This window comes from Lytechinus variegatus, chromosome 15, assembly GCF_018143015.1.
Source record: "Lytechinus variegatus isolate NC3 chromosome 15, Lvar_3.0, whole genome shotgun sequence".
Lineage (NCBI taxonomy): Eukaryota > Metazoa > Echinodermata > Echinoidea > Temnopleuroida > Toxopneustidae > Lytechinus > Lytechinus variegatus.
The window spans coordinates 30,319,213-30,335,701 of NC_054754.1; the positions used below are offsets into that span (position 1 = coordinate 30,319,213).

General features: G+C 35.6%; 1 protein-coding gene across 1 annotated transcript in view; it reads right to left on the reverse strand.

Moving 5' to 3' along the window:
• The window catches only part of LOC121428430 (collagen alpha-1(I) chain-like), a 61,728-nt gene extending 53,924 nt beyond the window's left edge, over positions 1-7,804 (reverse strand). Inside the window, exon 1 of the mRNA XM_041625031.1 lies at positions 7,198-7,804. Within this exon, the coding sequence (XP_041480965.1) occupies positions 7,198-7,342 (145 nt within the window). The 5' untranslated portion in view covers positions 7,343-7,804. The remainder of the gene's footprint in view (positions 1-7,197) is intronic.
• Between the last annotated feature and the right edge of the window lie 8,685 nt (positions 7,805-16,489).

Below are 16,489 nucleotides of genomic sequence, written 5' to 3' on the forward strand. Positions count from 1 at the left end.
AATCATATAGGCCTAGGCCCTAAAAATATCTGGAAGTCTAAAACAAATCACTGAAATAAAGAAAAAAATAATAGGTAAGGAGGCATGTTTAGATGGAATACTATTATTAAATTCATACACTGAATGTCAGATTTACAGTACTTCATGGAAGTCAGCAGAATAAAGGAGATATTACAGGAGGACTACAGTAATGGATTCAACACAAATTTGAGGTTCTGAGAACCTGCCTGGCTGAAGCATGGAGGTAAAAGAAAGGCATGGTCTGACCAAACACAGGAACCCTAAACAAGAGACCAGCCTCTCTGACACATGAACTAAGAACTTTAGATCTTAATCTCTCATGTTCACATTCAACAATTATCATGATTACCTTGAAGAGAAAAGTTACATAATGATTTGCAACGATTTTTATTTTGAAATAAACTCCTAAGCAACACATCAGAAACAGATCAGAAATTTGGCACAAAGAATTTACCTAATATTCTAAAAAATATAGCTAATAAAGCATTTCATAGTGCTATCATTCTCTGAACAGTTAGTTGATCTGTCTAAGATCCTGTCATAGATTATGTTTTGATAAAACATCTGGTGATTGCAGGGACTTACTTCCTTCCTGGAAGCAACCATGTTCAATGCTAACAGATTACTTCCGGAATTCATTCCTAAAAAAAAGAAAAATCATAGACTGGGTAGATCAGTGAAATTCTCTGGTATATAATTATGTCATGGCTTAACATGATTTCTTTTTGTAAAGATGTGGTGTCTATGTGATAGACTGTCTGGGACAACGAGGAGACACATTAATATGCATGGATCCACAATGTTTCTAATCCTGTACTGGTTGCACATGAACCAGACATATGTTTGTGATGAGGAACATTATTATTGATCTTTAGCGATGATCTTATGAACACAACCGAGGACTCATTAAAGTTATCATCAGCATTTCTAACCATCAATAGTACATTTAAATTTGTAATTCAATGGAACAAAAGTATGAAATTTGTTGAAGAATTATTTCAAAAACAAATGGAGCCCCTCTGGCAGTCTCACCTGCATTAGGCGATTCAATATAGCAGCAATGCTAACTTTTAAAACGAATCCAAAATAATCATTCACAAAAAAACACCAATTATGTGATGATAAACTGTGTTCACTGACTGTTTGACCAAAGACTTGTGCAAGATGACTTGATTACCCTTATTTCATGAACTAGATCTAGATTAATAAACTTTCGAAGTTATAAATGGCAATTCAACAAATACCCCCAACACAGCCAAAGTTCATTGAACCTAAATGGCCATTGATCTTGGTCATGTGATCTGAGGCAGGGTGTTAAGTAATACTTGATTACCCATATGTCCAAGTTTCATGAACTAGGCCCATATACTTTCTAAGTTATGATTAAGATTTTGACATTGATTCCCCCAACATGGTCTAAGTTCATTGACCCTAAATGACCTTTGACCGCGGTCAAGTGACATCAAACTCTGGCAGGATGTTCAGTAATACTTGATAACCATAATGTCAAAGTTTCATGAACTAGGCCCATATAGTTTCTAAGTTATGATGACATTTAAAAAACTTAAAACTTCAGTTAAGATTTGATGTTGATGATGCTGCCACCATCTGAAAAGGGGCACCTAGTCTCTCTATGCTATGCAGGCGAGTAAAAATCAAGAAATCAATTAAAGATACTCTGAGCCTCTTGCATTAAGAAACATTCAGAAGGCCATCCACACAATCAAAATATAAAACTGTAATTTGTAAGAGAACTTTTAATATTTTCAAGACTTTAGAGAATGTATCATAAAAGAATAATAAAAGAAAATTAATTGAATAAACATAATTTAAACATACACAATATGACCCATTTTTTATTAGCAATACCAAAAGTCACATGGATGTAACAGGTTGTAACATATAGTTTCTGGTTTCTCATGAACTTAAGAAGTGTTCAAAGTTCTAGATCCGGCTGAACTAATGACATCAAAGCATGCCCCGTCAAAGGCAACCTTGACAGCTAAATTAAATTAAACCACTTTGTAAGTTGGAATAAAATCTTATGCGCACGTGCATGAGGACACAAACAGGTGTGCAATAAGAAAACCATACATTCTTAACATCTAGATGACATACCTCGTTGGAACAATTTACGATCCACTAATGTGATGAGAAAAAGAAATCCTGATATCTTACCAACCTCACTGGAAAATCATAGGTTCACATCTGATGTTTCCGAAAAAAAATGTATTAGTATTACAGAATCATGGTAATGTTTCATAACAATAATTCCATTATTCAGTGAATTAGTATTCTTTAAGACTTCATCCTAAAAGGGTGTTGTTACACATAAAAATAAAAAGGTGATAAAAATTGACATAGAATGTGATCCAAAAGTAAGTTTCATGGCAAAAACTAGGCCTTATTTATAACACAATATTTCACCCCTACCATTCAATTAATGAATATTATCTAGTCTGATTTTTTATTCAATCAATGACACAATTACAAAATAAATCCCTCCAATTAATTCCTTGCAAACCTGTACAAAGTATCTAGATTATTCATGCCCATAACAGCTTTATATGACCGCACATAATATGCATCTGATGCTAACAAAAAAAAGAATATCGAGACATCCTTTTCTCTGTCAGACATGTACAGGTATGTTGCAATGCATTAACTTTCATTGACCTCTGTCTGATTAAACATACCAAAACTAATCATTAAACCTACATTAAAGGCTATCGCAGACCTTATGACTAGTCCATGACCCGATTTGGAACAATTTTGAACTAAATGTGAATTACAAGTATCTTTTTTTGAAGTTCAAATTATAGGACAATTTTAGATTATTGGAAACCTTTTTGGATTTTTTTAGTAGTGATTTGAACAGTATGTAAGAATTTGTACAATGATTCAAGATGTTCCATAATGTCTCGATATTTGCATAAAATTTTACTATGTTTTATTCCAAACTTGGGTAGCAGACCAATCGTAAGGTGTGCGGTGAACTTTAGAAATAAGATGAAGCACTTTTACACAGATTGTCAATTGCCAGTATGGAAGATTTCTAGACACTGGATAAAGTTCAAATAAAGAGAAATAATGGCATTACTATTTCAATCCTTTGCAGTAAGAGTCCACCATGTAATAATTAATGCAAGGAAATTAAAATAGAATAATGATAAAAAAATTCATTGAATGTCACACATACATTTACATTTATGAAATTGATGTCCTTCTTATAATGTTTTTGAGAATAACATAATTGGTTCCATGCCTACTAACCTATCCAAGGCAGCCTCCTATTATATTTTCAAAAATGCTATTTCTTGCCAAGTGTCATTGTTTATCATAATATCTGTCAAATTCAATGTCATGATATTTATTTGGTCAATTTCTTGTTTTTCCTGGAAAAATATTTGTTATAAAACCTTCAATTGCACATATGCTGTCACATAACACTTTTATTTGGCAGGTCAAGTTGTCTTAATAGTATTTTTTTATTCTTATTGTGGAAATTGTGGAAGGATATGTTTTGGTTTTGCAAAGAGTATGATGCTTTCTTTGTTTATCAATTTTTCATTATTTTGTGGATCAGAAAGAAGTAGTATCCTACTACATGTAGGCCTAAATGCCTAAATTCTAGGACCACTGTTTGTTTAGTATGATATGGCCTACTAACACTTGCAGAATGTAACTAAACTACATCACTGAATATCTTGTACAAGTGAAGTCAGAGAACTTATCATTGGAAGGGTGGTTCAAGAGATCATACCAATTTGGGACCGGGAGTAGACCCATTGCTGCACCTGTCCTGTCCCACTGTGACTCTGACTTAGCATCCTTTCTGGTTGTAAACCTTTACAGAAACCTGAGAGATTCCCTCCACCCAACTGGTTAATTGCCACTTGGTCTACTCAACCACTGTTTAGTTCTATCCAATGTGGTATAATCCGAGTTTGTCTACAACCAGTTCGTCTACTAAACATTCGATCTAATTGCCATCAGGCCATTTTGACTAATTTCCAGTCTATCAACTAGTGGTCTATCACCACTTAGTCTTTTAGATTAGACAAACAATTTACAAACCAAACTCTTAGTTCACAATGTGCAAAATAACATATTGACAAAGTGGAAATTAGAGGATTTGAGAATAATAATAGCTGGATATGCGATTTTGCCATAGCACAGAAAATTACCCCGACTTAATTAAGACAAAACAACCACTTTTCAATGGTACTCAGTGCATTCAAGGAATTAATCCTCCCAAGGATCCTTTCACCTCACCTCACACACCTGGGTCGAGTGCAGCACTGTGTGAATAAATTCCTTGCTGAAGGAAAACTTGCCAGGGCTAGGATTCAAACCCATGACTCCCTGTATGAAAGGCGAGAGTAAGAACCACTCGACCAAGACACGTCCACAATCTGGACATTAGACTAAATGACGGTTAGACCAAGTGGTGGTTGGAATAGACCATGATTAGACCATCCGCAAGTAGACCAAGTGAATGAATACTATTCAACTACTACAGCACCCACTCCATCCTCGCCCTAGCACATCACCACGACAACGCATCATCCAAACAATTTATTGGAAGCGACAACTCCCTGCCTAACCCCTACGGTGTGGAAAATTTGGCAGAGCCAGGGAAAGGATGAAAGGATGATATTATTCCCCACTCATGGGGGCCTATATTTCCAAGAGGAGATGGCAAGCATCATCCTCAAAATCGAAAGAAAATTAAATGAATTTCAACGGATACAGAAACATGTGTAAGTGTAAGGAGAAAAAAGTCAGAGTGACCTTTTGTAAACCATCATCGATCTTTTCTTCTCCAGCGTTTCCACAGGCTTTATTCCTGCTTGAAACATTAATTCGATTGTGAATTTCTTTGAAATTCCTTTTCTCCCCAAATTCTTGTCGGGCTTAATTTGTTTATCGGTGGGAAAAGCTATGAGATGGTCATGCTATTGAAGGCACCTAGGGTTTATAGATAGACACCCTGCTAACATGGATGAAATATGTAATGGACCTGTTTCATCCCAAGAAAAAAAGCCTTTATCATGCAGGCCATCAAACCGCAAGGACAGATAGATCATGGACGAAAAACAGTTTGGCTAACCTTGCATATTTTTGTGTTAAAACCACATAACCATTGTTACAGCGGTCCACACCAAACATATTACACCAGGTTTAAATTAAAGCCTGTGTATAGCTTTGGTAAAGGGTCAATAATGTGATTGATAATCGAATATTATCTAATATGACAGTCTTACTGAAGCGTAGAGACCGTTAGATATTTTTCCAACTGCACTTCTCTGAGAAAATTTCAAATATTCAAATCTTGGATATATAGCGCCCTCTCTCGGCGATGCTTGTTTTAAATTTAAAAAATGGGCATTCAAGCACTTATCTTATAAATTTAGTGATTAGATATCCAAACGTTACAGACAAAGAACATATCTTGAAAGTTTCAGCCCATTCCATGATTTAGAATAGGATTTAATTGAAAGACAAAAACACACAGATATTTTAATTTGATCGGGTGACCCGATCAAGTTAAATTTCCATGTAAAATCGCAAAATTTATCCTGTAAAACCCATTTTCATTTCATATCCTCCACATCATAACTGTTATAGGGCATATCCATTCATATTAGCTAGCAATGAATTGGAATAGTGATAGGTGCATTTTGGTGGATTTACCAAAACTATACACAAGCTTTTAGTGTTACTTCTACACATTTTGGTACTTGAAGAACACATTCTGTAAATCCAGGGAGTTGGGACTCCTGGTTTATCTTAAACAGAATTTAACACCATTTTTTTTCAAGTCCTACTGTGTACATATTACATGTATATAGGAATGGCAAAAGACCAACTGTTGACTTAATACTGCAGTTTTTATCTTAATAATACAGAACAAAAGATAATTTAGTGCTACCACTTTGGGTTTACACTGAAGTGGATGTACGCCATAAAATCAAAATTTGAGAAATCATTCATTTGCTCACAATACAATCTTTAAATGCTTCAATTAAGGCATAAGAAATTTTGAAATAACAATGTTTCTACAAATTAACCAGCACGACATGAAGTACTCTAGGGAGATTACCCCACCCCTAACAAAATTATAAATGAAAAAATTGAAAATAATAGGCCTAAGTAAAAAAAAATGATATAAAATTTGAATTGGCAACGATACATTGACTCATCGACTATACATGTACAGTTTTAATATCTACCATATTCACACTACAGAAGACGACAAATGAATAAAAAAAATCATGAAATATTGTCTGGTAACTTTGTTTGTAAGGATAATTTCTTTGATGAAAAATCTGCACACAGCATCTTAAAACTCTACTTTAATTCTTAAACCAAAACTTCTTATCACATACCTCCAATTTCGATTACTTAAGACAATATCAGTTTTTGTTAATGGGAGTAATTGTTGAGAAATGAAATTATGTCAGGTCGTGCAAGAAAACATCTATATAGGCCCTATTCATTTTGAAGTTGGACTTGGAATTAATTAATTCATCAATGGTGAGTGCAACTGTCAGCAAAATAAACAGATTACACATTACAAAGGCTCCATGTACTAATGACCTCCTACCAAAGGAAATTATAGATAAAGCCTAAGATAAAGAGAGAAACAAAGGGTTAAAAGAGAGGGACAATAAACAAAGGGTTAAAAAGAGAGCGACAATAAACAATGATTCTCACATATTTTTGAAAAGTGAATAATAGTTTTACTTGATAACTTTCATTTAAATATGAAAGAAAGAACAGTCTAACATAAATCAGGGGAAAACAGGAAAACAGTAACATATCCCATCCCCACCCAAGTAAAAAAATACCTCATTTGCTTATAACAATTAATGCGTGCGAGACAAAAGCTACAATGGTATGAATGGATGACAATGATATTGCTTGGGAAATGTAACAAAACTTCATGAAAGATGGCACAAGTGCAAAGACAAGCAAACTTAATTAAACTTGTTGAGATTACTTAACTGTCTGTGAATACCGTGAGGACTGTAATCTCTTTTCTTACTTGATAAAAAAACCCTGGATGTATAGAAAGGGAAGTTAAACAACTCAAAGACAAAAGGAAAATTATCTAACTGATAGTGGTATCACACGAGACACGGCCTGGCCCGCTGTACAAAGTATGCTTACCAGGCATTTCTTGTGCACCCCTTTCTTCCCGATTTCTCCGCTCAATCTCCGTGCCTTCGTTAGACGATAACCGCCCATGATGGGGAGTCTCGCTCTCTACCCCAAGAATTGCAAGCAGAAATAATATAATAGTTCTCACTTCCATGATTAGCACTTTCGAAGAAAAATAAAAGTCATGGTCAGACGATATAATCGTATTTTGTTAAACCAAATAGTTTTCCAAAGGCCAGGACGGCATCGCAAAAAGGGCGAAAGGCGCGATCCAATTCTTGATTATTTCTTCGTTTCTCTTCTCGACTCCAGTCTCCAAACCCCAAATTTTATATCGCTCGCCCGGAGACGAGAGGGGACGCGAAGGACGTCTGCCAAAGTAGTTAGATTCAATTACAGTCTACTTTACTCTTTGCTAAATCATATGAAGGTAGCTTTGAGAGCTTTGATCATTCACTGACAAGGCGCAGGTGTTCGCGGTTTAGTTTGGCATCAACAACAAATTATCTTTTATTCCAGGAGAGAAACGTAGGGATCTCTCTCAGCTCAGGTAACCGGCAATCAATTCGCGAAGAAGTTCGATGACGATGCGATGAAGTAACTTGTCTGAATACCAACTCGTGGAGACAGGTGAAGGACTAGTAGACGTTTTGACAGTCGCATTCCGAAAAGATTGTCTCGTACGTCATATGAAAGCTTGGGGAAACCAAACCTCACCAAAATAAAAATGAATTCATAAAGTGCATGGGGAATCGATGAGAAGGGGGTTTATCCAAACTTTGATTTGTTTTGAGGATGTGGGGTGGGTTATGGGGTAAATGTTTGTTCGTGAGTAGTAAGGGCGCTCTGGATCCACGTCCCCGCATGTGTGCACATACAGCCCATGCATGCATGCACGTCAAAGACAATTATAAAACTTTTGTCCAATGGGAATCGTGTAACGCCAGATACGACAGGTGTAACTGTGACGTCACATAATTAGGTCTAGGTGAGGTCCCGAGAGACTGGAAGTGCCGGTGTCCGATCGCCCAAAGTTTCTCAGGCAGTATTACGTATATTCTGCTGAGGATGTTTTTATGTGTGTTTTTGTTTGTTTGTTTTTGCGATCATATCAGTAGGGGAGGTTTGACCTTTTCTACGTGTAAGTTATGAGGCTACATTGTATTCTCTCTAAACTATGCGCGCTTGTTTAAAGTATATTCTAATTCAATTTGGGACTTTGTCAAAGAAAAGCCACAGTATAGCCTTTCCAATTGATCTGTTAAGATTAGGAGGGAGGGATGGGGAAGCGAGAGAGAGAGAGAGAGAGAGAGGGGGGGGGGTCCTAGGAGAGTCATCATCCAATCCTTTTTAGTACCAGAAAGGTGCACCCTCTAACTAATCCCATCTGACAAATATCACTTTTTGGTATTCATGGGCGGAAATCTGTCCCCAAAGGTAGGGGGTACCAGGGGCCGGAAAATTTGACAAGCAAAAAAAAAATGAAAAAAAAAAGGTTTTCACCCTAACTGTAAGGTCATTTAGTCCAAAATACATGTATTATTTCGATTGTGAATTATGTATTTTTATCCACCATAAAAGACCAAAAATAGTAGGGGGACATTTGATATTGTGTCCTCCTACTATATTTGGTTGAGGGACGTGTCCCTCCTGGGATTTCCCCCGGGGGCCAGTCAAATATATTGCTGTACACACGCGTGACAAAGGAATTTCCAAACACCCCCTAAACGAGTTTTTCTCTGAGTGCAAAATAACCCTAAACAAGTTTTTCGCGGGCTTTATTTACAGGTTTTGGCCCCTAAACAAGTTGTCGCCAAAATATGACCTCGGGGGAAAAACATACTCTACATACAGTGGCGTAAATACGGGGGCACGTTCCCCCCCCCCCCATCGGCTGGCAAAAAAAAAACGAGGAAAGGGAGAAAAGGAGGGAGAAAGGAAGAGAAACGTAGTGGGAAAGAAGAAATTATTATTAATTTTATATTATATTATTACTGTATATTACATAAATAAACTTTTTTGTCATAACTTTATGAAACATAATTTGCTCAGGGCCTATGTCTCCATTTTTCTTGGTGCTCGCATTGTCTGTTTAACTCATAGAGTTATATAAACCTAAACCTTTAGTACGTATTTTAACTCTATGGTTTAACTAGATATAATCGATCAAATATTTTTAGAATACTATAGTTTTCAAGTATATTTGAGAGACGTGACGTTGTCAAATCAAGTCAATATACACCAAATATGTTTCCTCGCACTTGGAGCTATTATTGTTTTATGTAGTGACATATGCTTCTTTTTCATGACTACTTAAAGAGATCGCCCCATGTTAAGGTCTTAATATAAAACATTTTCTGTCCGTGCTTACGTTCGCATTAAAAGATTGGTGAGATATGTCTGCTCTTCTTGAATTCCTAAAATCAGTCCTTAAATGTCCCTTTTTCTGATCTGAATATCAAAATTTGCAACTCGTGCTTCGCGCTCGCATCATCTTTCCTACAAATAAGCCTTAGAATGCCCCTCTTCAGGTCTGAATTTCCTATATTATCAGCTCGCGCTTCGCGCTCGCAATATTTCATTAATGAGATGCGTATGATAATCATGATTACAATAATGACTACAAAAAGTGCTTCGTGTGTTAAGATGTAATTCTAGCCAAATCAGTAAGCGCTTGGCTCTCGCATTAGATGAATATGGTGAGATATATATATTCTTTATGGATTCCTTTAAAAATAGTCCTCAAAATATCCCTTTTTCTGATCTGAATATCAAAAATTTACGGCTCGCGCTTCGCGCTCGCATCATTTGGTTAATGAAATACATATGGTCTTTGTAAATTCCTACAAACAAGCCTTAGAATGCCCCTCTTCAGGTCCGAATTTTCTAAATTTCAGCTCGCTCTTCGCGCTCGCAATATTTGACTAGTGATGCGTATGTTAATCATGATTACAATGACTACAAGTACTTCCTGTGTTTAGATATAATTCTAACAAAATCGGCAAGCGCTTGGCACTCGCACTAGATGAATATGGCGAGATATGTATACTCTTAATTCATTCCTAAAATAAAGTCCTTAAAATGTCCTTGTTTGGGGTCAATATATACAAAAATTTCATCTTGTGCTCGATTGTGCTCGTATTGTTTAGCGAGACAGGTACGGTGTGTAACATGATAACAAAAATTTGCTTATAATGTCCCTTTCTAGATCTGAATGTCAAATTTTTTTAGCTCGCGCTCGCATGATCAGTGAGATACATATTCGTTTAATGGCACTGTCCTTAAAATGTCTCTTTTAGGGCAGTATACCTTGGTGACTCAAATTTTTTGATGGTGCCCCCCCCCTAATGCCGTGACCCACGGTACGCCACTGTCTACATACGTTTGGCTAGTCTTAAAAAAAAGCTTTGGGGAAAAAACATTTATTTATTTATTCATTCATTGCAACCATGACAGTTGGATTATTGACAATTCAAAGAAGTACAATTAAATTCACAATTACATATCAAATAAATATTTAAAAACCAGTGAGAAATTTGTAACAATATACACTGTACATTAATACCAAAAACAACCAGGAAATAATCAGTATAAGAAGGAAAACGGAATATGAAGAATAAGCAGGGAATGAAAACAAATACGTTTGACCCCGCGACTGACCATTGACCAGTCTTTCAAAACCACCCTTTTCTTGAAAATCGGTGTTTCTGATACCCTTAACGAGTCCTCGCGCGGACCGCGTCCAAAACTTAAAAAATCACCCCCTTTAAACGCAGTTTTTTTTTTTTTTTAGTCACGCGTGTGTACAGCAGTTTATTTGACTGGCCCCCCGGGAGGATTTCCACTCATGTTGGTATGATTTTGGCATGTAAGTCCCTTCCATCCCAACAGTTTCGTTATTTAGACTAGTTGATAATCTCTTTTTCAATCATGTAATTTCATCCCTCCCCTCCCGACTTGTTCATTCCCGACTCATTTTGCTTTAAAGAAAACCTGAATACATGAATATGTTTTTCTCAGTTTCCAGTGTCTCCGTGATATTCAGAATGATTCAGATGACGTCAAAGCTGACATTTCTAAACCAGTACGCCAACCACTGATCTCTAGTGGAGAGATCAGTGACGCCAACAATATTATTGTTGCAAACATACATTTGTTTCAGTGGACATACAACAAGATTGATGAGGATAATCAGGCGTCATTTCATGGTTCAATTTAGCAGTGATTTCATTTTTTATAAGCTGCTAAATCGCTGCATCTAATTGGCTGAAAATGATCATTGAGAAGGCGGTTCGTGGAAAGCTCTCCAAGAGCTTGGTGGGGCCAATATTCAGCGAACAGAAATGGGGCCAAATGTTGTAAAAAAAAATTGAGATGGACTTCAAAATACCTGCCCGACAGAGGGCGTCTACAAAGAACACATGAATGGGTCCTTGACTTGGCCAAGATTGAAATCACCCTGCACGAGTGCATGGCAGTGAGGTAACAAATTTCTTGGGGTGAACATACCTCCTGACCTTCTCCTGCTAATACTTAACTACCATTTATAAACTGATCCAAACAAATATTCAAGGTTACTATTTTTGACATATTGATGGCTAAATTTACCGGTGTATATTTTTCTTTGGTGCACAATTCTTTCTTGGGGGCAGATCCAGGATTTACTGGGGGGGGGGGGGGAGGCTGTCATTTTATCAGACATCAGAGATCAAAGGTCATCATTATTGAAACAAGATCCGCGGTTGGTTCTGTGATCATTGTTGAGTGGAGGCCAGAAGTTTACATACACCCAGGAAATTATAAGTTGACACTTGCCAAACATCATATAATTTATTGTATCTTAGGAGCTGAAAAATATTTAGGTTTCATTTTCCCCCCAAAAAATCTTCATACTTTAGACAAATTAAAAATATTAAAAAATATTCAGTGGTGACATATTATGATAGAAAATGTAATATAAATCATAGATTTGACATTTACATATTTCTAATAAACCATGTTTGAAAATATAACAATAGAATACATTTGGCACAAATATTACTTTTTTCAAAGAAAATTCCACCTGAAATATACCCCTAACGGCATCCCAATCATGCGAAAGAGCTTAATACGCTCTTTCATTTGATACCAGATTCGTAGTATCTATATTTTTGAAGATAAAGTAACTTTTACAATGTTTGGCAAGTGAACAAATTTCACTGAATTCCATGGCTGTCTGTAAACTTTTTGCCTCAACTGTACATTTCCTATGCAAATGATATACTCAGTGCAATCAATATATGAATTTGGCCTAGTATCTGGGGGAGGGGGCATAAAAATCAAGTCTTAGGTCAGATGACAACAGCTCATTTCAAATCCAGTTCCTTTTCATCTGATCTAAATTGAAGTAAATATCATCTGTCATATCCCGATGTGAAGAGCAAGACAATGAATATTCAATCAAACATTTAAGATATTATAGTGTTATTAATATCTTTATTTATTCTCTCATATACAGGAATATACATGTGTTTTCAATGTGCATCACATTGATGTAATTCTTCAATCTTTTTTTTCTACATAAATTTAATTCATAGACATACATGGAATTCTGTACAGTAAGTTGAAATAACAAACTTATTACATAATACTATGAATCACAATCAAAATCAATAATAGTACCAGATATAACTAGCTGACAACACAAATAAGTCATCAATATTTCTCGCTTGTTTTCATTCAGCAGTAAACTCTCTTTCTCTATCTATATATATTAGGGAGACATTGAACTACTAGTATTTTTAATAAACTCACAAGTGATTTCTGCAGTGCTGGATATTGCTAAGTTTTGTACCAGTCAAGACATAAGAGAGATTTTACATCCATTTTCACAGCATGTTTCTGTTTAATCATATCAAGGATTACCCATTTTTACATTCATTCTTACAACTTGACGCATCTTTGGGGTGAAATGATAAGAACCCATTATTTCCAATGTTAAGACATGGAAAACTGAAGGTCCAGTCACATCGTTCCATGGAAGCCTTGTGGTTGAGTGGCAGGTGATTGCCCGAAACTCACCTGCAACAAGGATTTGAGCATGCTCAAAACTTTTCTGAGCGGAAATCAGACTTGCGTTGGCTTCTGTGGGCAATTGCGTGTGAAATACTATCAATGCGGGCGACCTGCGGTTGACATGGAGGTAGTAAATATAGTTACCCACAAGTCATACGCAAGGCTTGCACGGAACAATGTGATGGGGCCCTTACATGGTCTATATCTTATTGAGAACAGGTGGTAAAACTTGACTTGTTGTCATATAGTAATTTTAATAATAGTAGTGGGCAGAAAATATGAAAGAACAAATCTGATTGGTTCATGGGTGAAGTTTTGAACAGTATATGCATGCAACAATGATCTTAGTTGGCTATCGCCATTTACTGATTGATTCCATACTATGTTCTCGGACCCAGAAAATAAACTGTGACTTACATAAAGAAGCCTAGTTTATCTGTTTTAGAGTTTAAACTGGACGGATGACCAGAAAATGCCTGTAGCACTCATCTTAAGTGAGTGAATGAATTTTAAAAAATCTGAAAAACAAAGCATACAATTCACACAACTCATTTACAATGAGATTACTGTATATGCAAGTGCAATAATATGGCAGTCATTGTGCTATTATGCAATTCCCTGTAAAATTTTTGAAAAACAAGTACAGTCATCTTTATCAGGTAATAACAACAAAAACTTCATAAATTACATCGAAATAGAATAAATTTTACATACATAAGATGTAAACAATAGAAAACAAGAAAAATAGAATCCAATACTGACAACATCAGCTATTATTTAAACTTAATGTACTATGCCCGGTAAAATGAATGTAGCATTTTTAACATATGCCAATTGATATTGATCTACAATGAATTACAATTGATTGCAAATACTGATCAGATATATGAATGTTACATGCCCATGTATGTGAAGTCTACTACAGCAGAATGAACTTTTTATTTACTATACTGGACTGAAGTGTAACCACTTCAGTTAAAAAGTTATAGGTTTTCCCCATAGTTTTTATACTATGGACAATACTTGCCATTTGGCTAAATATATTTTTATCTTATTTCAATCCACCTCTTATGACTTAATCCTATTATTGGATGTCTGAATTGGCATGAATTTGGGATGGGAGGGGTGTTATATTTCAGTAATGCACAATACAGAATGATGAAAGACCACATTTGATGTGATTTCTTTTCTTACTTATAAATCCATATCATTAATGGGACATTACAAGGCTTTTTAGAAAAGACCTTTGTCTGAACTTGGCCAACTAAACTGAAATTCAAATATCATCCCCCCCAAAAAATCTATCATCGCAAAAGCTAAATACTATGTTGTAGTGCCGATGTCAACTGGCCAATGGCCCCGGCATTTTGGATTATTATAAAAATAACAAGAAAAGGTCCTCGTACATCAACAATGATTCAATTTTCTGTTATTCTTTATTGATAGTGCATGTGTGAGCTTTGCAACCGTTAAAAAGGGAGATATTATGACTTTTTTCACTTCTACCAGCCAATTTCAAAGCCATATACAATGTACACAATCAAGGGGCTGGAAATAGATTAGTAAGCTCTGAATTCAGCTTTGTCCTAACTGAATCAAACTGACAGAAAATTGAAATACTGTTAAATTTTCATAGCTGATGTGCACTGTAGTAGTTAATGGACACACACAAACACATAAAGAGGTTTTAAATCTTTTAAAAATACACATAAATTAATATTTCTACCTCTTGCCCTTGATGCAAGACAAGATTACTAGCTAAGAAAAAAAACTTCATTTACATGAGAAAAATGCTTTAAAGATTTGACCTTTTTTCTTTAATTCATTTGTCCCTAACAATTCCAAAATACTTCCTTACTGAATAAGCACATGGATATATTTGGAATTTGCTTGCCCAAAAATAGGATCCTGAACCGATCTTTAACCGAATTGCTAAGATATCACATTATATGAGTCCTTTACTGCATATGAACAATTCCACATGGGTGATGTTTATTCCTTTCCTATCATTTTCAAAATTAGTTTGCCAGTTCTGTACCTAGCCATCTATTTCACATTTGATAACATGAAAATGTGTCTATTTTATAATCACCTTAATGCTTTCAATTCAGCATATTCCTACTCGCATTTATATTGTGGTATTGAACACAAATAATTGGGCCCTTCACAGAACAAATGTTTTGTTAAATCAAACAAGCATTGCACCAAATACAGACTATCACAACAATATTCCTCTTTGCACAAACTTCCTTTAATTATTATAAGGATCTTGTATTGAGAACTATCCATCTGATTGTCTATCAAAAATATGAAGTGAATTGATTATTTTTTTCTCATATGGAATAGCCCATGCATGAAAGACAGATCTTTTGCAATGTACACCTGCAGTCCTGTACTACTTTGGGTAAATAGACACTAGTAAAGAAGAAGTTGTTGGGATCATAGAATGATCGTCGGATTGAGTATCTGTAAATTATAAACAAACTACCCACAGAAAAGAATGTCATATTTGTACGTACAGTGGTGCTCAAAGTTAGTGAATCCCACCAGAAAATGAAAATATTTAAAGTATTCAAGTTCAGCCAGGTTAATTGTGAAGTCAGGTGATAAAATATATTACATTCAATATAGTTTGTTTCTCTGGGCTCACCGAAAATTATCGAGTTGTTGTCAACATTCAACGCTCAGCATGAAGGAGTGCATTTTGTGGTGGGATTCACAAACAGTTCAGCATTCCAGAACAAGTGATAGAGAATCAATGCCTTGTCATACAGGTACCTTGGTAAGGTGAGAGCCATGTCTTTCCTGCAGGAATTCTGCAAGCATCCTTCAATCACCGATCCTCACAAACCAATGGGGAATGCCACTATGAAAGACACTTGGCTTCTATAAAGCAGGATTCCCCATAAAAGATGTGGCACGAACTGTTTATAATGTGCATGTTTCAATTTCTGCATTAAAATATTACTGTCAATATATTTTGGAAGAAAAAAACCTTTGGTACATTTTTCTAATGATAAGTAAGCATAACCTGACTGAATGTGAATTTCTTTTCTATTTATAACTAGGACCCTGTCTTACAAAGAGTTACGATTGATTCTATCAACCTCAAATGTATGGAAATCCATCAGTGTCATTTTTTTTCTACAGGAAATTTGCGCTATGTCCTTTGTAAACAAAGAGAAGCACCCTCACTTTTCAAGAAAGCAATGAATGCATGAAGAAACAGCATGTCTAGAAAATATTT